This window comes from Chiloscyllium plagiosum, unplaced genomic scaffold (genome assembly GCF_037043375.1).
Source record: "Chiloscyllium plagiosum isolate Xiang-an unplaced genomic scaffold, Cpla_swu_hap1 HiC_scaffold_3, whole genome shotgun sequence".
Lineage (NCBI taxonomy): Eukaryota > Metazoa > Chordata > Chondrichthyes > Orectolobiformes > Hemiscylliidae > Chiloscyllium > Chiloscyllium plagiosum.
In genome coordinates, this window is record NW_028270141.1 from 134021481 (window position 1) to 134048750 (window position 27270).

Here is a 27270-nt window from a genome sequence, read left to right on the forward strand (position 1 = left end):
TCAGACTCGCTAAACGGGACCGAGAAGTGTGTGGAAACAAAAAAAAAATTGTGATTTTATTTCTCTGTAAGATATTATTAAAGTTTCAACCTAGAAAGAGAAGGAGGGCTGATGTGGAAGGCGAATCCAGGAAGTTTTATGGATTTTTTTTTCTGTTGCAGAGAGGAAGACTTGTTTTAAAGCGTGGTTCATGACAGAAGCGTGGAATTAACTGAGGAAGAAGTTTATTTTATTTTCTTTTAAAACGGACTTGCAGATTTTATTTAGTTTTGCTTTTGGAATTATTCTAAGAGGTTTGTTTGAAATATTGACTGTACTTACCTGGGAGAGACTGACGGTCGGTTCCAGCTTTAAGAAGAAGTGGGAGAGGAAAAAAAACCCCGTCTTCCTGTGTTCCCGGGGAGGGGGTGGTGTTGGTGGTGGGGGGGGACCATGTACCAGGAGTATCCAGTGAACTACGACTCATCGTCCCGCAGCAGCTTGTCTCCAGCTCATCAGGACAGTGTGTTCAGCAGCTCCGCGAGCAATTTCAACAGCGCTTCACAGGTAAGAAGTGATCTGATTCCTTACACACTTGTACCCTCCGGAAATCCATTTTGTGGAGGCATTTTGGATTCTCCCCCTCCCCATAGTGTGCCACTTCACTGAACCTTAATGATTTTTGTGTTTTTCTTTTGATTATATTATCGGAGTTTCAGTAACCTGTCGCTGACCAGACCCTGTGTGTGTGTGTGTCCTCCTTTCGTTTCTCTCTCCTCTCCCCCCCCCCCCCCCCCAGCCCGGACTCCTGGACTCGTGGCTTGTATGTTGCTTCCTGTTCCCAGTCGGCGGGTGTCTGTCGGAGCTTGGCACTGTGTGTTTGGCACACTGTTGTAGTGGCGGAGCTTGGCGCTAGTGTGATTCACCAGATTGTAGGAGCGGAGCGGCGTCTGCCTTCACCCGCTGTGTGTCTGCAGGTGATGCCTGACGTGAAGAAGTGACACTCTTGACATTAATGACTTGCTTCAGTCAGGGGCGAACAGTCATGAATTTACATCCGCGGGAAGGAATTTCTCACTTTTTTTTCTCTCTCAATCTTTACCAGGAGTCTTACCCCCGTCCCCTCTTGTTAAGTCTACATTCTCTCTTCTCTAGCCCCTCCCACAATCCTGTTATTCTTTCTCCCTGTTCAGCATATTTCGTTACAAACTTGGTCGATTTCAGGGGGGTTGGGAATGAGAGAGAGGAAGGGAATGGAATTCAGACGCTGTCAGTCCCGCCAGCATTACATATCCCAGAGCTGTCTGGAAAGTAGCATTGGTTTTCACCGGAGTAACCCGAAGGCGGCTCAAATGTCCTTATTCTGAAACAACATGTGAAGGAAGCACCTTCCCAAATATCGGAATATCTGCCCTCCCCGTCTTTCCAAACAAAAATAAAACGAAGTGTCTGACTGAAAAGGACCCGAATAATAGCTGATTTAGATTTGAGAGAAAAGCCCATTTCTGTACAGGATCAGGTCTACCTCGGGCGCTGTCACTGTAACTGCAGCCCTGTCCCGTCCTGCCCTGCCCTGCCCTCTTTATTTGCTTTATGCAATCTTTCACACACTGTTCCTGGCTTTAAGGTTGATGGAGAAATGAGGCGAGCAGGAGGGAATCTTGCGCAAGGCAAGAGTTGGCTGAAGTTACAAAATCGGTTGCGTAACCTTCTGTGTGTGTTTTTTTCAAAATAAAAGTCTCCAGACTTTCCTCCTCCAGCCCAGCGGCGGAAATCGTTCCCCAGCCTTGGTGCCAACGTGATAACTTGTAGCGAAGCGCTTTCAGATGTTAACTTTACCTCGCCCCCTCCCCTTCCTGTGCTCCACAAGCCAGAATAAGATCCCCCCCCCCCCCCCCTCCCGAAATCTCCATACCTTTTCCGGGTAGCGCTTGGGAACATTGTTCCTGCTTCTCAGATCTGTCACCTTCTTAATTGGAATTCATGTTAATATTTGATACTGACTGCATCCACCCCCCCTCCAAATCAGCCCACCCACACTAGCCGTTCCTGGGCCTCCTAACTTTGCATCCTGCTCCGTGGACTGAGCTCTGTCAGTTGTGTATTTAAGATGTTGACTTACTGTCAATATACAGCTACACAGGCGACTCTCTGACCACACCCCACAGCTCCCTCTCTCTCTCTTACCCCCCCCCCCCCCCCTCCTTTTTTATTACACAGTGGCTGTTTTGTTGGCGTCCACAGTTTGTGGTTTGAAACCATGCCGGATTAGAAATTTTCGACTCTTATAACATTTTTACACATGGAAAATTAAATGTACCCCGATGATACATAGTGTACAAACTGTGTGTGCTCTGTGCCTCCATCTCTCTGGGCTCGTATAGGCACTACGGGATGGGGGGGGGGGGGGGGGGAGGTCTCTGACCAAGGCCAGCTGGGATTTCTTTTTCAGCTACATTTTTTCTGTCTTTAGCTTTCTGTCTGGCATCTGTCCCCACGGGCTTGCAGTAACTGATTTTGAGCTCGTACCCAATGGATAATTGACAGGCTTCTATAAAACTTGTCATCACTACTGGTTTTCCTCCTTCCAAAATCGGCACAGGAGAGCAGGAGGTTGTTCAGCCCGTCAGAGTCTGCCCTATCCCTATAGACCAGTGAGTGCTTTCAGATGCTTACCCAACTTGCTGTTGAAAACCACAGTTGAATCTGCCTCCACCACACTCTCAGGCAATGCATTCCAGATCCTAACCACTTGCATTTTTAAAAAACCAAAAATATTCTTATGTTTCCTTCAGTTCTTTTGCCAGTCTCCTTAAATCAGCATTCTGTATCTGCAGAAGTGAAAAGGAACAGTAGAATTTTTATAGCACCTTTCAGAACCATCAGTGCATCACAATCAATTAATCTGTCTTGGGTATTGGCTGGGGGAGAAATATTGGCCAGGGCACAAGAGAAAGCTCCACTTCTTCATCAAAATAGTGTCTTGAGATTTTTTTTTGTGAGGACTGAGGGCTGCTTGATTTAATGTTTCAACCTAAAGGTAGGTTGGCCTACCATCAATTGTCAACTCCCAAAGTGGGTGGATCAGGGAATGGGATTAAGGTTTAATACTAATAATGTATGCATCGTAGTGTTAGGTGAAGAGGTAAATGTAGGGGTATGGGTAGGTTGCGCTTTGGCGGGTCGGTGTGGACTTGTTGGGCCGAAGGGCCTGTTTCCACACTAAGTAATCTAATCTAATCTAATCACAAAGTGTCAGAGGGGATGGGTCTCTAATGAGGAAAGACTCCCTGCACAGATGAGAAAGGGATGCCAGCAGCATAGGTGGTTGGGGGAAGGATTTGGCTTTTCAGTGAGGCATATCCAGATTCCATTTGGGAATGTCAAGCTCACTTGCTCGACAAACTGTACTCTGGTATAAATGTGGGCAGCTGTCAGGTCTAGTTAGAATATTGTGGGATGTGAATGCCATGATCAAGACCAGCCTTTGTTGCCCTGCAGTGACTGACTGATTAATTGATGCCTTTTGTTTTTGTAATTATATTCTGGTCTTTTTGCACATTGAGCCTAGGAACCTCACCTCACCTCGAGGTCCACAAATAAGGAATGCTACCTATGGTTCCTAGCTCCATGGCAAATAAACCAATATAAGGAAGACTGTCACCCTAAGATGCCTCAGGCACTCTCTTTAGGTTATGCCTTTTTTAAGTTGAGAAAGAGATGTATGGTCAAATCAATCCTGGCAAATTATATTTCAAATATTGACTACCATACATTGATATGCAACAGGCACATGTCTGTTGTGCACACAAGTGATGTATATTTAATACTGATTTTGCATTGAAATATAAGTGTGCAGTTTGTTCATAGACATTTTTCACTGAACAAATCGATTATAACCTCTACAAAAAAATTAATGCACATTCCAATTTTATCAACCTTAAAGCCAGGAAAGTCATGAAATATGTTCTATATCCCTAGTCATCCAGGATTTACAGTTTAGTGAGATGACAGCCTGATAATGCCACAGAAAGATAGGATTGGATTAGATTACTTACTGTGTGGAAACAGGCCCTTCAGCCCAACAAGTCCACACTGACCCTCTGAAGAGCAACACACCCAGACCTATTCCCCTACATTTACCCCTTCACCTAATACTACAGGCAATTTAACATGGCCAATTCACCAAACCTGCACATTTTTAGACTGTGGGAGGAAACCGGAGCACCCGGAGGAAACCCATGCAGACATGGGGAAAATGTGCAAACTCCACACAGACAGTTGCCTGAGGCGTGAATTGAACCCGGGTCTCTGGCGCTGTGAGGCAGCAGTGATAAACACTGTGCCACCGAGCCAGCCATTAACTTTAGTTTCCTGGTGTGTGCCTTGTATGCATTGCCATAGATGAGCTCCATCATCACTTTTGCAAGACAGCATCCATACTCTGGCCACTTTCAATTCGTAACCAATGTCTGGTTTGAATATTAGCTGTCTTGATCATTATCAAAAGAAAGGTTCATAGTTTGGACATCAAAGCAAACCACCTCTTCTATTTCGCAAGAACAGTATTTATTCCAGGTTGCACTTAGTCCTGACTTGGACATATCTCATTATTCTTTCAATTCTGCCACTGGAAACCACTGTCCAACTGTGGGAGTTTAATCAGCACAAAGCTTCAGTGGTTAAAGGAGTTGGCCCACCAGCAGTGTACCTCAGGTACTGGAGATAGGCATTCAATGTGAGATTGCTTGTGTCTGTATATATGACAAAGTAAGATTGAGGGTTGAGCATTTTGCGATATGATGATGTATGTCATGATTGCCAAAGTTTCCTTCCCTGATGTGAGGGGGCCACTCCAAATCCACTGTATATAGCTGTGACATGAATGCTTGTTGGCTGAGGTATGCCAGAGCAGTGGTATGCAATTCTTTCATTCTTGCACACAACCCTCCATTAAAACTGAGGCAGAACCCTTAGGAGTATAGATATGTAGAGGGATCTAGGTGTGCAAGTTCACAGACCATTGAAGGTGGCAATGCAGGTGGATAAGATAGGAAAAAAAATAGGTCTATGTATGGCATGCTTGCCTTCATTGGAAGGGGCGTTAAGGATAAGGATTGACAAGTTATGCTGCAGCTCTATATAACTTTAGTTAAGCCACACTCGGAATATTGCGTGCCGTTCTGGACACCACACTAGTGGATGGCTATGGATGCTTTGGAGAGGGTACAGAATGGTTTACCAAGATATTGCCTGGTATGAGGGATTTTAGCTATGAAGAAAGGTTGGATAGACTGGGTTTGTTTTCACTGGAGTGCAGAAGGTTGAGGGGTGACCTGATAGAAGTTTATAAGATTGTGCAAATGACATGGATAGAGTAGAAAGAATGAGGCTTTTTCCCAGGGAGGAGAGGTCAATTCCTAGTGGACATAGGTTCAAGGAGCAAGGAGAGTAGTATGAAAGAGATGTGGGAGTCAAATTTTTCACTGTGTTGAGTACCTGGAACGCGTTATCAGAGGAAGTCGTGGAAGCAGACAAAATAGCAGCATTCAAGAAACACCTAGACAAATACATATAAATAGGAAGGGAATAGAGGGGTATGGATCCTATAAATGAAGACAGTTTTAGTGTGGAAGGGCTAAATGTGTCGGCGAAGACTTGGAAGGGCTGAAGGGCCTGTTCCTGTGCTGTATTGTTCTTTGTTCTTTATTCTATTTCTTCATTAGACCTCTTTTTATAGAATCCTATTCTTCCACTACAGCTACCAAGTTAACTCTTAAAAGCACATTAGTTGTAAATTTCAAAATAGTTTCTCCACTTGGCCTTTTTTGAGTCAATACAGTGTAGCAGCTGGCTGCTTCCTTCCACAGAATGATACAACAACTGGAAAGTTCCAGAAGAGTCAAAATCTGAACATGTAATCTGTGCAACATGAATTCCAATTCCATCTTGGCAGTTCACAACTTTGGAATTTAAAAATAGTCACAATTTATTTTAAAAAATGAGAAGCTGTTGAATTATCACCAAACTAAGTCCTTTAGGGAAAGAAATCTGTCGTCCTTGCTCTGTGTTTTATCTGTCTGATTAAAGTCTGATATAGGCCAATATACTTGATTCTTGGTCAAGTCACTAATGCGACTGCTCAGTTGTATCTGGGACGATCGACATTCACATTTTAGGTTTGGATATGAAGAGTAGCGATTTAGATCAGATCTGTCTATTCTACAGCCTGCGGGCCCACAGGACCTGGAAACTCAGCCCTTTTTGGAATTATTTGATGTTCACTAGAGTGTCCCCTTTTTAACAATGTAGACCTGGTTATTTGCAAAGGTTTAATGCCTCATTGGTGATAGATTCAAAATCAGGACTGCAGGATGTGCTAACATTAGCAGTGGCTCTAGTTGTTCTGTGGATGTGGAGTCTCTGTTGAGACCAGCAATCATTGCTCATTCCTAGATGTTCTTACACAGTTGAGTGCCCCTTCAAAGGCTATCTAGGACCTGGAGTCACTTAGGTCAGACTGGGCAGGGGCAAGGGATTGTCTTTTTCATGAAACTTAATAAAGCGTTTCTAATCAACTGTCAGCTTTTTTGTTTTGTTTTAAAACTGCTTCCAGTTTCTTATTCCATTATCTTTTAAACTGCATTAAAATTTTCTACCTGCCACACTGAAATTTGCACTCCTGTTCCCTGGATTTTTACTACAGCCTTCCTAGAGTATCAGACCAGTAACACCACTGATATGTTGCCGTACCCATTTAAAGTTTTAGATATCTACAAATCAATGATTTGTGGGAGGAGATGGGAAGGAAAGAAAATGGAGAACAAGGTATGATTTCCAGCATTACGAGTTGGACTGTAAAATGCTGTGGGACTTCCTAAGGTTGTGAAAGTCACTATATAAATGCAATTTATTTTTAAGTCGAGCAGGTGTTGACCTCTGTGGTTACGATGATGATGCTTATAGTTAGACTTTTCTGTAGCAGCGCTGATAGTTTTAGAAACTAGAAATGGTTGCCTCTACTTGCGAAAAAAAATTCCCATGACGCTTGTAATGTGTTTATGAATGAAATATTGATTTTGTTTTAACGTGGTGGGACTGCAGCACAAGCACTTATTGGCTTTGATTTTTTTTCCTTTGCAACTTCCTTTCCTTAGAAATACCGATCCGATATGCCAGGATCCAGCAGTGCCTTTGTCCCAACAATCACAGCCATTACCACCAGCCAGGACTTGCAGTGGATGGTACAGCCCACGGTTATAACCTCAATGTCTAGCCCATACTCCCGGACACACCCTTACAGTCTGCCAGCCGCCAGCATCTCGTCACCTTCCTCCACCACTTTACACCGACCTGGGGTGATCAAAACCATTGGAGCTACAGGGCGAAGGAAAAGAGATGAACAGGTGAGAGATTGCAATTATGTGTGTCTGCAGAGATTTAAAAAAAAAAGCTCCTCAGCCCCATTCACTTCACCATCTGAAGTCTGCTCAGTTTCCTGTTCTTCGTAGCCTTGATAATCATTTTGGTTCCTTTGATCTCAGTCATCAAAATTTTCATATGAATCACCTTGTGGGAAATCTCGGGTGGGAAAAGTAGAATTCTCTCTTTACCGTCCTGGCGACTGATTTGGTGACTGATCATAGCCATCATTGTCTTGGTAATCAGTATACAACAGACCCAAACATCAAATGTGGAAACTCCCAGTGGTGGACAGCTGTGAGAATATTTGTTCCAAAAGTCCTTCAGACTCCCTCCTTCCACTGGTTTTTCACAAAATATTTCAACTTGAAAGACATTAGTTGAAATAGCACCTTCACTTCCAGACGTTCCTGACAAATTGCTACAAGGAACTTGTAGCAGCCTCGATGCATAAGATTCTGTTGTTACCCAGTCCACACAATCTCTGAAATGTTCAATTGTGTGCAAAATTGAAATTTTTTTTTTGTTCTAGTATTATGTATCAAGATGGTGATGGGAGTGGGTAGTTGGCGGTACATAGGGCATTCTGGAGGCAAGTGTCATCTTGTATCTTGAAGAACCTCCACTTCTAGCACAAAATGTGTCCTGTGATAGCTCTTTAACCAATAGTATTTACTTTAGTCCACCCCTCTTTCTCTTTCCTGATGCACTATTCTTAATTTATCTAATCCCCTTTGAATTTATGTTCCAGTTTCTGCCTCACTGTTCACCTATTCCATATTCTAACAATCATCTCCTTGGAAGGAAAAAGAAATGCCTTTCTTGTTCATGTTCCTTCTAGTGAAATTTCTCCTTTTTTAAAAAAACAAAAGATTTATTTCTCTTCCCCCTCTGTTTTTCATGGGTCTGAGTGTTGCTGGCATTGTCTGGTTTTATTGCCATCTCCTATTGCCCTGGAGAAAGCACCTCACTAGCTATACCCTCACCTCTGAATTTAATAAAGAAAAGAAATCTGAGCCTCATCTCCACTTGTTAGTAACAAATCTTTCACTGTTTACCCTCTCAAAATCTGTTTGTCATTTTGAAATGCTTCATTAGATGACTTCTCCATTGAGTCTGTTCCAGTCAAGGAAGCATACCGCCATCGATTTTTTATTTTTTAATTTTTTTTTTCCCCCATAAGTTTCAACCATTTTCTGCATAACCCCTGGCAGTTGTCATAAAACCCCATCTCTGGCTTAACTATTTAATTTCCATGTTACCACACATAAAAATTCAATACTACTTCCCTGTTTTTACATTCAAAGCACCTATGTATGACCTGAATAATACTGTTTTATTTTCTTAAATTTGGCTTGCAAATACATAAATATTTATTAAAGGAAAACCATTATAAATGGGTGTACAATTAAACATAATCACAGTTCGAAACATGTCCCATTGGATTCAGCACTGGGCAGGTTTCGTGATTGCATCGCCTGCGTTGCATTTTGTTCATAATTGTAATTTGATCTGTTGTAAAGGACTAGCACAGCTAGTGTATGTTATAAGGAATATCATATTTTGTAAATCTTAAGTATCCACCAAGAACACAATATTAAACTGTAAGCTGCTCTTGTTGTTTAAGTACCTTGGGGCATTTTTAATACACTGAAATCACTTTCTGAATCTGTTACTGGACCTAGGATGTATACATAGCATATTTTGACATAGCAATTCACCACGGAAGATACTTACAGCTAAGGGCATATATCATGACAATGTAAAGTACAGACTCTGCAAAATTTTTAATATTTAAATAATGCCCACTTTGTGCATTATATCAAATAAGACACAGTCCATGTTGTTGAGAGTAATGTAGATTGTCTATGCTGATCTATTAAAATGAGCATCATACACTGTGTAAATCACTGCCTCTAAACAGCAGTGAATAAAAGCCAGTAAATGTTAAAGACAGTTACACAATGTGTTTACCACTTTGATGTGCTTACGGAATGTTATAGTACACAACAATCCTAGTACATATTATAGATAATTACATGTTCTGAGTGTTAATCATACAGTGCTTTTCTGCTGTACATTACAGCAAAAGAATACAGCCTGTCAATTGCAACAGAATAGCACAGTGTAATTGAGAAGCAGCAATAAAGTTGGCGTTGTGTTTAGGTTGAAGGCAATCAGGAAGGTGGTGTTAAGTAGTTTAAAACCTGGAGGAGAATAAATTGGAACTTTGAGCCAGGGGATTAAAAGGAGGGACAAACCTGTCTGTGTCTCTTGCTGGTTGTGTATAAGTGCAAGTCCATTCACAACTCTTGCTTGAAGCCCAACCAAGTGGGCAGCTTGCTACACTGAGGTGCCCATCGTGTCCAGTCACTTGAGGCTTGCCTGGCATGAGATACTGCTCATGTAACACCCATGACAATGTGACTAACAGAGAATTGAAAGAGGTTTATTTGGCATTGCCTCACAACTGCAAATAATAAAAAGCTTGACTTCACACCCTCTGAAGGTGCTTCACAGCCAATTACTCGCATTTTTGAAGGTTGGTTATTTTTCACTTGGTGTAAGTGGTTCACAGAGGAGGTTTCTTATTAATATATGCCTGAGATTGGTGATATTGGAGAACTTATAAATGCTGTGATATGAAATAAGGAAACCACAATAATTTTATTTTGCCATCCTGAGGGAGAAATCTTTCAATGATTGAACCTTGTGTAGAATTTTCTGGTATGTTCTATTGAGCATTTCTTCAGGTATTAAGGGATTGTAAGTTTTTTTTTATTGTGAAATCTTGAAGGACTGAGGGCCGTGCGTCATGACATGCCAAGGTCAAAAGATCATGAGGCAATCTCAATTGTAACTCGGTGATGGCAAGCCTAGGTTTTTAAAAGCTCAAATGTTGTAGCTTGAAGGACGCGATTGAAGGAGATTAGAAGTTTTTGTGGCTTCAGGAAGGAATGAGAAGAAGGTGACTGGTTAAACAAAAGCAAATGCGTGTTGTTTGTTTTCAGTGTTTCAGCTTGTTGCAAAAGATTGGTTCACTCTTGAATCCATCTGTTATATCTTCTGCTAAGTCACAAGATGAATAATTGTAGTGGGATCTTTCTGACAATACTGATTCCCTATTTCCCATTCTAATCCATTGTAACTTAAACCTCTGACCGTCATTGCCTGTTTGAACATTTGTTGCATTGATTGTCTCTTTTGTAAAGAAGTGGTGCCTGGAATCATCCTAAAGTCCTCTCTCTTTTTATTAGGCTACCTGTTGAGCCATTCTCACACAAATATAATTTTGCCCTAATCTGCTAATGGGCAGTTTCGGGCATGATGCCTGATTTTATTCTACAGTCAGCTCAACCGGTATTAAAGCAAAGTGAGTTGTTAACTGGAACTTGCCTGTTTCTGTCGGAGTCCCCATATTCCTGAGTCATCGTCTTAATTATTGTGTATGGCTGGATACCACAACTCCATTATTGTTGAGCTGAATAAGACTGATTCAGCTGTGTTAAGGATATTTGTCTGTTAAGGGCTGCCATCAGTTTACTCCATCCCAGCTATCTCCTGTGTTAAGCTCCTTAATATGCATTGCCTGACACCAATAGAAACTCTTCCATTTGTGTTGTCCATTGGCCATCTCACTCCCCACTCCCAGACATTGTAGTCGCGTTATCTAAATGGCTGTAATTCACCCACTTCATGCGAAGGAGAGAACGCAAACAGCCCTCCTTGCCTCTGTCAGATTTTAAGAAAATCTGATGGCCATCTTCGTCAGGTTCTTGATCAAGAGCTCATGCTCGAAATGTCAATCCTCCTGCTCCTCGGATGCTGCTTGACCTGCTGCGCTTTTCCAGCAGCACACCTTTCGACTCTGATCTCCAGCATCTGTCGTCCTCACTTTTTCTCCCTTAAGAAACGTTTGTATTGTTCTACAGTGTGTTAGAGCCAATGAAACACACCACAAGTCTGGTGGCTGTAGAGGAAATGACTAATTTGTGCACTGCATGGCTCTCAAATGGGTGAACGACCACATCCTTTTTTTTTGGTTTAGGTGTTGACAAATACCAGCCAGCACACACAGACTACCTCTGCTGTTCTTTGAAATAGTTTGCCTTGGGGTCATTTATGTCCACGGTAGAGATCAGACAGGGCTTTTTTTGTTTTGTGCGTCGTCCCTCAGTACCACATTACAGCGTTTACAGACAGGACACAATCCAGGAAGCAATGCTGTGTACCTCGTTTGAAATCCAATTCCATCTTGTTCGATCGGCAACGTGCAGTGGAGGTGCTGGAAGTCAAACCCCGGCCAGGGCTAAACCTGCTGGGCTGCTGCAGCTCTGTCAGAGAATTGCACAGTCAGTTGGTTAAGTTGGAGACGCCTGTCGCCTGTTACACTGAGACTGAATTCTGTGGGAAAACTAAAATGAGAAAAGGTTTCCACACAATTGGAAAGAGAGGGGATTGGAAAGTAATTGTCATTGGCTTGATATTTTCTCCCCCTCTGTGCTGTTTGTTTTTTGTGCCATATTTTTATTTCTTCTGTATAAAGAAAAATTGTACTTTTTATTCCCCTCCCCCTCCCCCTGCTTCTGTTTAGATTTTCCACTGCCGCCTGCCACTGCCGTTTCTCCATCCGACGCAGCAGCATGACCTGGGCCGTGGGCTTCTCAACGGCCACCGTCAGAGCTGCTCCGCAAGTGACCACGAGCTGCCATGTTACTGCAGGGTAGGTCTGTTCCCGCCATCTCCCCTTGGCCAGCAGCTGGGACTGCTCAGTCTTGGTAGGGGAGCCCAGTAAGCGTCTCTGGTTAGCACTCCTCATCCGTCTTCCTTTTTGTTTTCCGGATTTCCATCCCATTTTGATTTCTCGTTTTGTGAAATCAATGTTAGGAGGCGCTTTGGACGGTATTGCTAGTGTTTCCCTTCGGAAGTGTGTAACTGGGTTTTGGGCTACATTGTTTGTTTATTTGGCCTAATTTTCTCCCGCCTCGTTTTTTTTTAAGCAATTGATTATTTAGGAGCTTTTCTGGCATGCAGGACTCTAAATCCACAGGAGTGCAGTCTACTAGTCAGTGGTTGTGACTGTGCTCTGTGCTGTCCTATTCTGTACATGGGGGTTTGTAGTTAACTTTCACAGTAACTCTGCCTTGTATCCTCTTAGTATCCCCTGGTTCCCCTCCCTGCTCACTCATTGGCCCCCTGGCTCTGGCACTGTCCCTCTGCTTTTATCCCACCCCACCTCTGGTGTCCTCTCCCCTTCCTGTTTCCTCTTGGCTCTGCATTCATATCTTTCTCTGTCTCCTGTTAATTGTTTTGCTGTTGCCCCCTTAGCTCTGCTGGTGTTCCATTCCAATTATTCGTCCAATTTCCCCCCTCCCAGGTGATCCTCTTGTGGCGCAGTGGTACTGTCCCTGCCCCGGTCCTGGAGATCTGGGTTCAAGTCCCATCTGCTCCAGAGGTGTGTAATAACATCCCTGTTCAGTTTGATTAGGAAATAGGGTATTTTATTTTAATTTAACCTTTCTTGCTGTCCTTTCAGACGGAGCATTCTAGATCTGTGGGCATCATTTTGCCACATTATTGTCTCTGGCTCTTTTCTCAGTTATTTCTCAGGCCACTGAGAAGAAATGGCTCTTCCTTGTTTCCTCTGTTAATTAGTCCCCATTTATCGGGTTATCTGGTTAACAGACTGTCAAGCTTTTAGACAATCCTGTCCTTATTCAGCAGTAGAAAACCGTATCCAATACTTTGCCTGAACACTGCCCCCGTGACTGTCGAGGAGCTCGCGACAAGATAAATCTACATATGTCCACACCTGTTTCCTGACCTGGCGGCTTCACTCAAAATCTCACTGAGCCCAGATGTTCACATTTGCTTTCAATACCCAGTCTAAACTATTACCTTTCTCTCTCTTACCAGTCCACATCAAATAGTTTCTGTTTAAAATCTTTAAATTTATTAAATTCATGTGAAAATACAGGGACCAATGGTCACTATTAACTTATGCTGTAATCATGATCAAGTTATATGTGCTTTTTGTGCAGTGTGTGTGTTTGTATGTACATGTGTCTGTGTGGGATGCGTGCACGTGTTTTATGTTTAATGAGTGAAATTCTACAATTCAGGTCAGTATCAGTCAGCTAAGGCAGAAGTCACAAAACACCAGGTTATAGTTCAACAAGTGAAGTCCCCTGATGCAGGAGTAGTGCTCCGAAAGCTTGTGATTTCAAATAAACCTGTCGGATTATAACCTGGTGTCATGTGACTGACCCCTCCACATCAGCGGGCTAAGGTGGGGAAAATGAAAGAAGTCTCTGTTCTGGTGTTGCCTCCTGGAAAATGTGTGCATGGGTGTTAAGTCACAGCCAAATCATCGTTTTCCTTTGCATAAACACGACAAAGATCTGTTCTGGACCATCCAGCATTTATCTGGGGACAGTTGTTACCCCGGAACTTGGTTCCTGTCTAAGGCAGTGTCTACAGGGTGATTTGAGGGAGGGATGAGACAGAGGCAGCAAACAGCAAAGAGTTTGTTCTCCCATGAACCACTTATTGGAATCATAGAGGGGTCCAGGCTCTTTGTCCCAGATCACCTTTAAAGAGTGATATTGACAAGTGACTCTACATTTCTACACGTATTTTCTTCACATCAACGGCAGCTGGCATTCTGTCACATTTAACAGCCAAACTTATTCTGAGTATTAATGCAGTGGTCTACTGCTCTCTTTGTAACTGCAGACAGATTATGAACCAAGAACATGCCCATTATCGAATGGATTTCAGTGGAGTTTGTTTGATGAATGTAGGTTGGATCTACACCAGGTCTCGTGAGTCTGGGACTTTCCAGTGCAATTCTGAGGGAGAACTAACTTGTCATTGATGTGGGTGAAATGAGCTTGGGAAAACTTCTTCTAGAGTCCTGGCCAAAAGTGACCTGAGTGCAGAAAGCTACATAAATGCAGTAACCTTGAATATGTGTGAACACTGGTTGCCATTGTCAATGGGCCTGCTTTTATTTATTCATTCATGGGATGAGGGTGTTGGTGGCTAGGCCAGCATTTATTGCCCAACCCTAATTGCCCAGAGGGCAGTCAAGAGTCAATCGCGTTGCTTTGGGTCTGGAGACACATGTAGGCCAGACCAGGTAAGGATGGCAGTTTCCTTCCCTAAAGGTCATTAGTGAACCAAATGGTTGTTCTGCCATTCAGTTCATGGTTATCGTTAGACTCTTAATTCAGATTTTTAAAAAAATGATTGAATTTAAGCTCCACCTTCTGTGTGATTCAGACCCAGGACCCCAGCACATCAAATGGGCATTTGGATAAGCCCAGCAATAATACAACTAGGCTTCCCCATCAGTTGTTGGCCAGTATTTGGTGATCTCTGGTTAAAGCTGTCACCAGTAGGAGAACCCACTCTGTCACATTCACTCAGTGAACACTAATCCCGATGCTAATGCCAGCTTTTAATTCTTTGAGCAGCTTACTCCAGAGGAAGAAGAGAAGAGAAGAGTTCGGCGAGAAAGAAACAAGTTGGCTGCTGCGAAATGTCGGAACAGACGTCGTGAACTCACAGAAAGGCTTCAAGACGTAAGTATACGAGGATATAACTGTGTCCAACTTTAGTAGAGGCCAGTTATACCCTGGCAACAAACACCCACAATTATCCTGAATCTCCAGGAATAAGACTGGAAACTAAATTGTCTCTTTACTTTATGGTCCATTTACTTTCAATATGTTTGTTAATTATTTTATAAACAATTGTGTTGAAGAGGAGGGAGGGGCTGCTCACTGATGGTCAATGTCCATCCAATTGGGTGCCTTGAGGTTTGCCAATTGATGTGAAGAGTCTGTGTAGTCAAGTTGGAGGGGTCAGGCTGCCATTGCTGGGAGTGTGAGGGGAGAGAGCTGGCAGCTCGAGTGAACCTCCTGATGTACAGTCTAGCCCTGCCCCTGAAATCACCATGCCACTTGCAACTGCTCAATCTGTAATCCATCAATAGGTGGGAACGAGGTGACAGACAGCACCTCCTGTGAACCAAGGCAGCTCCATTCACTGAATAATCTGCAGCATAGAAAAGGCTCTTTATTTCAACAAATACTTATCCATGCAATTGCATTGGGAATATACATGCACTGTGTACAGTCATGTGGTGTTCGGGTGGTATTGATGTGGATAGGAATATACTGATATACACGCGTACAGATGTTGTTTGGGATGTATCGATCCAAGCGTTCAAATGTGGATTGGGATATAATGATCTGGGTGTCCAGATATGGTTTGAGATATGCTCCAGCATATGGATCAGGACATGCTGAGCCGCCCGCACAGGCGGAACTCTGGGCGCGCTGAGCCGCCCGCACAGGCGGAACTCTGGGCGCGCTGAGCCGCCCGCACAGGCAGAACTCTGGGCGCGCTGAGCCGCCCGCACAGGCGGAACTCTGGGCGCGCTGAGCCGCCCGCACAGGCGGAACTCTGGGCGCGCTGAGCCGCCCGCACAGGCGGAACTCTGGGCGCGCTGAGCCGCCCGCACAGGCGGAACCTGAGGTGTGCCAAGCCGCGCACACATGCGGAACTCGGGGCGTGCTGAGTTGCATGTAATTATCCAGCTGCAGTTTGCTGGTCCACTTTGTGCTCCCTGCTCTGTCTTAGTCAGGCACTCTCCCAGCTTTAAAGTTGAAATATTATAAATGTTTAACGGTCAGAATCTCTGCACTCTGCCAGGATGATTGCGATCACAATATTTTAAGAGTTTGCTAGAATATTGATGCCACAAAACATTTTCATGTCTTCTAAAGCAACATGTAGGATCTTGCAAAGAAAGCGTCTGTGCCAGAAGCGGGTCACCCTGCAAAGAGCAACATTGAGAAACAGATCTGTGCATTGTTTCACACAAGCAAGCAGAAACTTGCTGTTCGTGAGGCAAGCCTTTCTCTGGTCCTTGTCTGTGCAGTACAGTTTCTTAAGGCCCCTCACTCTTCTTTCTTCAAAAATCCTAGTCTGCATACCACCAAAAGGTTCTCATCACCATTCCTGACACATTAGCAATTGGCAATGTACCTCTTGGAAAACTCAATAAATACCCAAAGCCAGAACAATATCTTCTTGCCTTGTATTTTTTTGTGTAGCAATTGTCATTTTAAAGCTAACCTCAAATGCATTGGAGTGCACAGTTTCTCTCCCTCTTCCCTCTCCACCTCAAAACCAAGGGTGCGGTGTAGCTAGATTGAAGGCAAGGTTGGGACGTCGGTGTAGGTAAATGAAGGAAAACTAAATATAACCAGCGACATAACCCTCCAGTTCCCTTAGCTGCTCCCAGCCAGTCCTATTTGTTCTGGGTTTGTCAAATGGAGCCCTCCAACACAAATATATAGAGTTCAGCCTATGAAAGCCACCTGATTTGCAAGTCTTCATTTATTTAAGACCTTGGTTTTGTTCTCTGAAGGTGGAGTCATAGTCTGGTACCTTGGGCTGGAGAAGTCTCTGTCGTGTTATACATTGGTACTGCAGGACAGTGCTGGGCAGGTGGTGGCCGAGTGGTGTTATTGCTCTACTGTTAATCCAGAGACCCCAGATAATCTTCTGGGGACTTGGGTTTGAATCCTGCCAAAGCAAATGGTGGAACTTGAAATCAAAGAAAATCTGGAATTAAAAGTCTGATGGTGACCTTGAATCAATTGTCAGGAAAAATTCATCTAGTTCACTAATTTCCATTTAGGGGAAGGATGCTACTATCCTTGTCTGGACTACACTTGATTCCAGACCCACAACAATATCGTTGACTCATAACTGCCCTCTAGCCAATTAGGGATGGGCAATAAATTCTGGCATAGCCAGAGGTGCCCTCATCCTGTGAATGAACTTTAAAAAAATAACCACATTTGTGGGCAGAGTCCGAATGGGTCAATGGGAAAGATGATGTAGCTAGTGTAGGAGGCTCCTGAGAGTCTCTGCGTTGCTGGTGTGATGGGTGATTCATCTAAACTGTGCAGCTGGGACTTAGTTCATAATATTGCGACTGGCTTATGTGGAGAACAGAAAAAAAATGCTTTAAGAAGCCCAGCTTCGGCAGCTCAGGGAAGAGCTAGGCATTTCTGGGGTGTCACGGGTGTCTCTGACATCATGCACCTTGAACCAATAGCGGTGTTGGGGGTAAGGTCCTGAAGGCAGACTTTATTGAACTGAGAGAGAGAGAGAGAGCAGCAACTTGAAGGTTGTTATCTCCAAAGCAAATGAGCATAAAATATGAGGATAAAGTAGATGATCGAGAGTGTAGCATTGACTGGGTAAGAAAGGGAGTGCATTAAAGGGCATAATCCAAAAAAGGGGGTACAAGATCTGGGTGTATTTGTAAATAAATCATTGAGGATCACAGGTAAGGTCAAGAAAATGGATAATAAAGCATATGGAACGCTGGACTTCATAAATGAAGACATAGAGAATGATTCAACTTCAACTGGAGCAATGCATCCAGCTGAGGGCATCACTTTGGGAAAAGATTCACAAGAATGGTTCCAGGGATGAGGACCGTCAAGTTACATTTGATGGATTGGAAAAACTGGGGCTTTGCATAAGAGGAGGTTGAGAGGAGATTCAGTGAGGTGTATTTGAAACCGTGGGGGATGTGGACAGAGTAGACTGGGAGCAAATGCTCCCCCTGATCCAAGGATGAAGAACCAAAGGACACCAGTGCTCAAGCAACGATGGCATGAGGAAATAAAAAGTGTTTTACACAGCAAGCTGAGCTAGGAGTGTCTGCTGTTGATATCCAGACAGAATTTAACTGAAAATGGTATCCATGAGCTCTAACTTGAGATGTTCGGAATCCAGGGGTAATCTCTCCACTGCTTGGAGTTGGAGCACAGAGGAAGCTGGCTTCGGTCATGGGAAGTCAATCAACTCAGTCCCAGGACATTGCAGTAAATTTAATGCCTTTGAGAAAAGAAATCTTCCATCCTTGTCTGGTGCAGGCCACATAGAGCCAGAGAGTCATCCAGCATAGAAACAGGCCCTTCGGTCTAACCAGTCCATGCCGAACATAATCCAAAACTAAACTAGTCCCACCTTTCTGCTCCTAGACCATATCCCTCCAAATTTTTCATATACTTTCCTATTCATGTATCTGTCCAAATGTCTTTTAAACATTGTAATTGTACCCACATCCACCACTTTTTCAGAAAGTTCATTCCACATGCAAATCATCCTCTGTATAAAAAATTGTCCACTGTGTCTTTTTAAAATCTCTCTTCTACTCCAGACCCATAGTAATGAGGTCACTTTTCAGCTTTCCTCTGGAAAAGACAGTTTGGAATTAAGAGTCTTATGATGACCATGGATCTATTGTCAGTTGTTGGAAAAACCCATCTGGTTCACTAATTCCCTTTAGCGAAGGAAACTGCCATCCTTAACTGCTCTGGCCTACAGACCCAACAATGTGGTTGACTCTTAACTGCCCTCTGGGCAATTAGGGATGGATAGTAAATGCTGACCTAACCAATGATGCCCACGTCCTGTGAATGATATAAAAAAAATAGAAACGGCCTCACAATCCCCTCCGTTTCAGAGCAGCTAGGGATGGGCAGCAAGTACTGACCACCCAGTGACACCCACAGTTTGTGGAAAAAATTGCACTGTGATAAGGTTCCTCAGGATCACTGTCCTAGGCCCAATGATCTTCAGTTTCTTTGCCAATGATTTTCCCGCCTCCCTAAATTCAGTAGAGAAGCAAGGCCTGGGAAAACTCTAGCATGGGATGACCACTGGCAAATGGCATGGGGCCAGGCAATGAGCATCCCTGTTAAAATGGAATCTGACCAGCCCCCTATAGTCTTTGATGGTATTCCATTGCTGAATCCTATGCCATCAATATTACAGGGGGTTATCATTAGCCAGCAACTGAACTAGACGAGCCATCTTTGATACTGTGGCCGCAAGAGCGGTTCAAAGACTAGGATTTCTGCAGCATGTTTTCCCAAAGACACAAAGCAGGAATGTAATGGAATGCTTCCCACTGGCCTGGATGAGTGCAGCTCCAACAACCAGCGAATAAACAACATCTAGGAGGAAGCAGCCTGCGTTATTATCACAAATTTCATCAGCTTCAACATTTACACCCTTTACCAATGCACAGGGCAGCAGTCTGTACCATCTGCAAGATGAACTGCAGGGGTGGCAAGGTGGCTCAGTGGTTAGCACTGGTGCCTCACAGCACCAGGGACCCGATTCCAGCATCGGGTGACTGTGTGGAGTTTGCACATTCTCCCTGTGACTGTATGGGTTTCTTCCCACACTCCAGAGATGTGCAGTTTCAGTGGATTGGCCGTGCTACGTTGCCCGTGGTGTCCAGGGACGTGAAAGCTAGGTGTGTTAGCCATGGGAAATGTGAGGTTATGGGGGAAGGGTAGGGGCTTGGGTTGGGTGCTCTTTCAAGGGTTGGTGTGGACTCGATGTACTAAATAGCTTGCTTCCACGCTGTAGGGATTCTATAGTTGAAATCCTGGAGCTCCCTAACAGCACTGTGTACTTCCCTACATCCCAAGAAGTGCAGTGATTCAGGAAGACAGCTCACCACCGCCTTCTCCAAGATGATTAGGGATGGGCAATAAATGCTGACTCAGCCAGCGACGCCCAAGTTTCATTAGACAATTTTTAATGAGTGATACATTAAATGGATGTGCTGCTGGAATGTGCTGCTTGTAAGTGTGGTGGAGGCAGAATTAATTGTGGCTTTCAAAAGGTCATTATCTGAAGAAATAAAAACGAGGGCAGCAGGAAACGGGAGCAGAGTGGGAGCATGTCAATTACACGTGCAGAGAACTGGCAAGGGTACAATGGGCTGCACAATTACATCAAAGGAGGAAACTGTTCTGTGAACATTTCCACAGCCTAACAGGTTTTAAACGTGTACTGTCAGGCTTTAGTTCAGTAACGTATCTACTCGGTTTGCCAACTATGAACATTACCCTTGAGATTTTAGCTCAAGAACTCATCTACATCTACGCTTCTGTCTTTACAATGGACTGACTTCCTATTACTATTGTTAACCACTTTAAAAATTCCTAATGTTCAGCCAAACAGTCTTTTCTCTCTCAATTTTACAGCAAACAAATGTTTTTGAAGGAAATGGTAAAGTCTGACATTACTTTAATAGCCCTATGACTTGCCTCCCGGAGGCTAATCTTTTAAGTCTGAGAGGGTCTTTGACAATCCTGGAGGGTTTGCAACCCTTTATGATTGCCCGACTGTAACGACATAAAGTGGGGGTTTGTCAGACCCCGGCAGAAGGGAATCAAAGAAACGTGAGAGGCAACCAAAAGAAATTTCCTGCACTTATGAACCAGACCAGCACATTCAGAGGTGTGTGGGATTTGCTGGCAGTATCTCACATCCACTGGATCATGGCAACGTTTGGATTTGGACTAGGGACAATAACAGTGAAGAGGACTGCCAGGTTCCACTTGATTAGAAAGAAAGAAGGAAGGAAGGCGAGAGAGAGAGATGAAGAAAAGGAAGAGGAATACAGAAAAGAAACAAAGATACATCCAAATATATAACTTGTTTAGAAAGAAGCATTCTGCATTTACATAGGGCCTTGCATAACCAAGGTCCTTAGCCAATGAAATATTTCTGAAATGTAGCTCCTGCCATAATGCAGGAAAGGCAGCAGTTCATTTTCAGCGATGTGATAACTACTGATCAGTTTTTGTGATGCTGATAAATATTGGTGAAGGCAGCAGGAACAATGCCCCTCTCCCTTCCCCATGGGATCTTTTATGTACACACATCTTGTTAAGTGGGACCTGGGTTTGAAGTCTCCTCTGGTATGTAGTGCTTCTGACAGTATGACATCCCCTGAGTACTGCACTGGGCTGTCAGGTCAAGCCCTGCAGTGGGATTTGAACCAGGAACCCTTGGTCCAGAATTGAGAGTGCTGCCAATTGAGCCACAGCTGCACCTCTGCTGTGTTTCACATGTAAACGAATTGGAGATCGATTTAGGTCCCCACGTATTGCCCTTAAATTCGCAGTGTGTGGGCTCACTGGAAGGGAAAAAACACATCATTCGCTCATGTGGAAAATGAAGTAATAATTTTTTTTTGTGTTGTTATCTTTTCTTTCTTTCAGGAAACCGAGAAACTTGAAGAGGAGAAGTCTGGTCTTCAGAAAGAAATCGCTGTGCTGCAGAAGGAGAAGGAGAAGCTGGAATTCATGCTGGTCGCCCACAAACCTGTTTGCAAAATGGCGCCTGGGAATGACTGCAGGAGACATTCCCCGTCCCCTGAGCCACGGGCTGGACGGACGCCTAACTCGGTGGTGGTCAAGCAGGAGCCAGAAGAAGAAGAAGAATCGAAGTTGGCCATGTCCAATGCCGTGTCCAAACCACAGAGGTCGGTCATCAAGCCGGTGACTGACATCTCCATAGCCAACAGCTACTTCCTGGAGGCTGAACCCCTAAACACGCCAGTGGTGGTGACTTCCACGCCTGCAGCTAACATCACCCCGTGTGCTGCCAGTCTAGTCTTCACTTACCCCAATGTGCCCAGCCTTGACCAAGAGCCTGCCTCAGAGTCTTGCTCTAAGGCCCACCGCAGGAGCAGCAGCAGTGGCGATCAATCTTCGGACTCCTTGAACTCCCCAACCTTACTTGCTCTCTGAGGAATGTGTGGGAAATCCTCTCCACCGCCCAGCCCACGGGATATCGCGAGAGATGGAAATGGACTTTGTTGTGCTGACCAGAGTTTGTGGGATCGAACTACTTATAAACACTTCAGACTCGCGGGGGGAAGGGAGTGTGGGTTAGGGAGTGGAGAGGGTTGGGATCATTGCTTGGGGGAGGGAAGTGGGATTGGGGGGGGTGGGGAGACAGGTGAAATAGTTCAAGAAACTTGGATGTGGTAGTCACCACCGAATGTAGTCACTTATCAATAGCATTCTGTGGTGGACCATGGTCTGAGGCTGAGAGGGGTGGGAGCAGGAGAACTGCAGCCACGAGGAAGCTATTACCATGTCAACACCCATCGGCAGGATGATCAGCCCTTTCCAAACTGTCAAAAGTCAACCAATACCAGGCAACAGGAGAAGCCTGTGTTCTGAACTCCATTTTGAAACATCCTTTCCTGATTTTCTTTTCTTCCTCAAAGGTTTTACTACACAGGGAGATGTCAACAATCCACAGTGTATCACTTCAGGTTTTGGACCACGCAAGTACTTTTAATTTTAAACCTCGTGCTATCTCCATTTTTGCAATTCTTTCGTTACCGGCAGAGTCTGGGATGGAAACCGCTCTCTAATGTGACGTTCATGTCCTGTAAAGAACAAGTTACTCTGTGACGCTTCTGACATGCCTCAGTGATATTCTGAAAAGTTTTTGCAATACTGGAATTGCTGTCAAACCTTTTGGATTTCAGCATTAATAGAGCAAAAGGACTTGTATCACAATATTACAGCGGAATGATTATCTTGTGCCCTTCCAACCTCAACCATATACCCCTTCTGCCTTTTGACTTTAACTGTAGTATTTATATTTTTTTTAAATTTAAGTGAATAATGGAAATAGACTGTAAAAGCTCCAAGTTGGAAAATGAAAGGATTGTGGGACTGATGAAGTCAGGACAGGATGTGGAATTTTGGCTCAAAGGTTTGCTTATGTAATGATGACAGGAGGACTAGGAAAGCTGGTATTCATTAGTGTTAAGAAGAGTAGTCCCACCTGTGTGTGCCGGTCTGTTTGTGTATCTGAAAGTAAATCGAGAACACTACTGAAACGCCCAGCAAAAGGATCGAAATTGTGTTGGACCTCTTTGTGCAGAGTAATTAATGCTTGGGATGAACTTATCCTTTGAACTAAGGGCAAACGCATAATCACTTGACCACTCTAGGGTCAGTTGGATAAGGTGGTGGGTGTTGGAATGACAAAATTATTTATTCGTTCTTCTGAGGTCGATCAAGGGACCTCCCTCATCAATATCGATTCTTGTCCAAGAAATGTCCACTTTTTCTGAGAAAATTCCATGGTAACCCCCAAAATCGCAACACCCCTCTGACTCTGAAGTGGAACAAATGGATTTCTATTGAAGATTTTTGGCTTGTCCTGATTTTGGAAAGGTCGTTGTTATTCGCTCACGGACTGGACTGTGAGGCTTATGGCAGCAGACTACAAACATCTATTCTGGAGCATTGAAATGTGTTTTTCTTCCCCCAGAGGCTGGAAAATGTCAGACTTTTGTGAAATGTCAAATTTTTGCTAATGACCGTGGTTGAAAACAACGCCCCAGGATGTTTTCCCTGTAGTCAATATGCGAGCAAAGTTTCTATGCAAAATGGATTAATTTCCAACAATGGTACAAGTAGTCATTTGGGAGAAAAGAGCTCTCACATTGCAGAGAAAAAGACACTTTGTCAAATTTTTTTTTAATCTTACACTTATCTGGACAATTTGCAAGAGTGCCAATGTAAAGGGAAAGCAGTGTTTTATATGGAGCCGGGAGTGCCAATCGATTGACAAGTTGATTCTGATTGGTAGAGGCTTTGTTGTGTAGAATGTAACAGTGAGATGATTGAAAGTGCCCTTTTTTTCTGCAATGGGGCATAAATTCTTTTATTTTCCCCATTACACCTGGTGGACAATAAACCCCAATTGTCTCTTTTCACCTTTTGATGCTAGGCGACATGGATGCAGTCAACAGACAGTAAGAAGGGAGGGAGAGCCAGAACTTTGGCCTTGTTCCCCTTCAACACCACCACACCACATTGCCTGTTTGATTGGAACCATCAATTTGTTGGGGGCCAGTCTGCTTTATTCTACTGATTTCTCGAACAGACCCCAGCAACAAACATGAAGCAGGCATTTTCCAGCCTTTTGTTTATTTAATTCCTCTTTGAATTATGTTTATGGTTTTATTTGGTTGTTTCCTGAATTAAAATTGACTGATCATAGTAGAAAATGTGTTTACTGTTCGAGCAGGTCTCCAATGAACTGTTGATTTTTGACAATAAAAACGTTACACTGGTTTTCATATTGTACTAGCTGACCACCCGTGGCATTGCTCCAGGCGAGAGTGAGGGTTGAGGGACAGTGATGTTGGTGGACAGTACAGCATCGTTTTTCTGTTGTGCCCAAAATTTTTACCAGTCCAAAGATGTGTAGGTTAGGTGGAATGTCTGTGCCAAAATTGCCCATAGTGTCCAAAGATGTGCAGGTTAGGTGGATTAGCCATGGGAAATAGTGATAGGATAGGGCGGTGGGGCTGGGTGGGATGCTCTTCGGTGGGTCGATGTGGACTCAAAGGGCTGAATGGCCTGCTTCCACATTGTAGGGATTCTGTGATACTCTGAAAATTCCCAGGAGCTAAGCAAAATGATGTTACAGCTATGAGCCTGGACTGTTCAGGATAAGTGGTCAGGCATGAAGGAATTGGGGGGTGGGTGGAATCAGGCCTGAACCTTTATAAACCAACATTTTCCAGGAGGAAGGGGGGAATGAATGAGGGAGGTGTGGAGTTCCATGTTGCGAACTCCTAGGAGAGAACAAGGTTAGGAGATGACGCTATGAATATAGCTTTGACAATGAAGAGAGGTGGCGGAAGTATGTGTTTGGTGATGGATTTGAAACTTGGAAGGAACTAGGTACGTGTTCAGAGGAGTGTGGATTGCATTAGCTCAGTGTTGCGGTCAGAGAGAAAAGGCAATGAGAAATATTATGATGAGGAGGGAGATACTATCTGAGCTGTACACTTGGACACTCAGCAGGATGTACATCTTTTTTAAAATGTTGAGTCATTTGAAAACCTACTGGAGGAAGTTTCACTCAATGGCTCATTGAGCACCTTAGCTTTTTTATGGGGGCCTTTTGCTTATACTGAACAGCTGCTCTTAGTTGGGACCACTTACTACATACTGCAATGTTGCTGTGTTGGATGATAAATCAACACTTGTTGGGCCAAATGATTTGTATTCACTTAGCCTTGTGTCCTTACTTGATCAAACATTACTGCTGTGGGCAGGTCAATTTGATACCGCTAGCTAAACCTTGGGGTGTATGCTTAGAGCAGATTGGGTTTTAGTTCAGAGAATTGCAGTTGCAGGGATTGAGGAGGAAATGCATGAGAAAAAGACTGCAGAAGTAGAAGTGCCTCTATTTTGGGTTAATTTAAAGAAAGGATTTGTTGAATTTATTTCTAAATTTTAAAAAAAAATTCTTTTGAGGTGAGTGACCCATCATAGACCAGAATACTTTGCATGTTCAGATATTTGCACAAATTGACCATGAAAGAGGTGATGATGAAATCAGCATTTCGGTATTATTGCCCACAATAATCAAATTTTACATCACTTAGTACAGATTGGCTATGATTCAGATGATATACCTAGCTCCTGAGAGACTGGTAACAGAGATAAAGAAACATAGCGAAAGTTGGAAAGGCCTAGAGAGAAAAGTTGCTGGAGATACAAAACTGATCAGCCAGAATCCAAATGAGAACTGTGGGAAATCAATTCATCTCAAACTTGCATTATATCGTCCGCAGTTAGGCTGAAGTTGTACAAAGGTGTAAAGTAATGTAGAGTCACCAGTATAACTTGGTATTCCCAGTGTGCTCAACTCTTAAGGCTCAATGCTGGAATTTAAATTAGTACTGTGCAGTATAAAGGGCCAGTGAGGGCTGCTAAGCCTGAGTGGATTGAAGGCCAAGACTTCTCAGGAATGTTATATAATGGCAGGACCAAAAGAGGTGACAAACATTGGATGGCCTTGGATCATATTATAAATATTTCAGGGAGATTTAATTGGGAAACATTAGATTTTAGTGTGAATTTTTCAAGAATGTCTGCCTTTATATCCACAGTTTACAGTCTTGTGATATTCAGTGCACTTGGTGAGGGACATGCTCAGAGCTGTTGTCCTGTCCTGTACTTTAAAAAGGAGGGGGAGAGGAGGTAAGGCAAGTCAAATGGTGGTTCGATGAAACCATCCTTATGATTTTGATTTTTAAAAATGCTTGAAATGATCAGATGGGTGAGGGAGTTGAGGAGTCCCATAGGTTTGTGAACTTGATTCAGAATGAGTTATGAGGAGGAGAATCCAGGGAATTTAATTTCTCCACAGGTGAAGATGTGAAACATTGTAAACGTCTGTTATTAGGGTCCGAGCCCACTACCGTAGATAGAGGAATTAATAGTACAACTGGGTAAACGAAAGGGACTTTAACTGGGCCTAAGGTCGAGAGACATGACTTCCCTAGGGGTGTATAAATGTTGTGCTGGATGGACTAGACATCAATAATGATCATAAGGCAACAGGAATGAATGCAGTGAAAACATTGAGATCTCCAATCTATCACACGGGGACCATGATAAGGAATTGTAAATCTGTATGATTAACTGTTCTTTTTTAAAGAAAATATGAATAATTGTAAAAAAAGTCAGTCAGGTCTACTTTTGCTATTCAAAATTGTACGTGTCAGTATTTATTAAACAACAAATCAATATTTTAGATTATTGCTGTTTTCTGAACCAATATGGATCATAGCCTTGATGTACTGAGACGTTGCACACACTCTGAGCTACTCCGGGAAGTGAAATTTCTGTGTTACACACTGCAGCAAAAATGGATTGCATTCAAGTTGGGATTCAGTTATTGAAGAAAGCAAATTGTTAACTTGTCAAGAATCATATTTTGTTTTTTTTTGCTGAATGTCCTGATGAAGGGCTTTTGCCCGAAACATCGATTTTCCTGCTCCTCGGATGTTGCCTGACCTGCTGTGCCTTGACTCTAATCTCAGCATCTGCAGTACCCACTTTCGCCTATATAAATGTTATGACAATTCAAGTGTTCAAGTACTTTTTAAACATTGGAAAATTTTCCACTCAACTACCC

At 43.4% G+C, this 27270-nt stretch overlaps 1 protein-coding gene across 2 annotated transcripts; it reads left to right on the top strand.

Moving 5' to 3' along the window:
- On the top strand, nucleotides 1-26886 carry fosl2 (FOS like 2, AP-1 transcription factor subunit). Of its 2 annotated transcripts, XM_087983526.1 has the most exons (5): nucleotides 412-546; nucleotides 7137-7385; nucleotides 11996-12124; nucleotides 14880-14987; nucleotides 21522-26886. In XM_087983526.1, the coding sequence occupies exons 1-5, from the start codon at nucleotides 433-435 to the stop codon at nucleotides 22050-22052; spliced, it is 1131 nt and encodes a 376-aa protein (XP_087839652.1). In that variant the 5' UTR covers nucleotides 412-432; the 3' UTR covers nucleotides 22053-26886. The 2 variants fall into 2 exon arrangements, with proteins under 2 accessions (XP_087839656.1, XP_087839652.1); XM_087983530.1 differs by lacking the exon at nucleotides 11996-12124 and having other exon boundaries at nucleotides 1-546.
- Nucleotides 26887-27270: the final 384 nt, after the last annotated feature.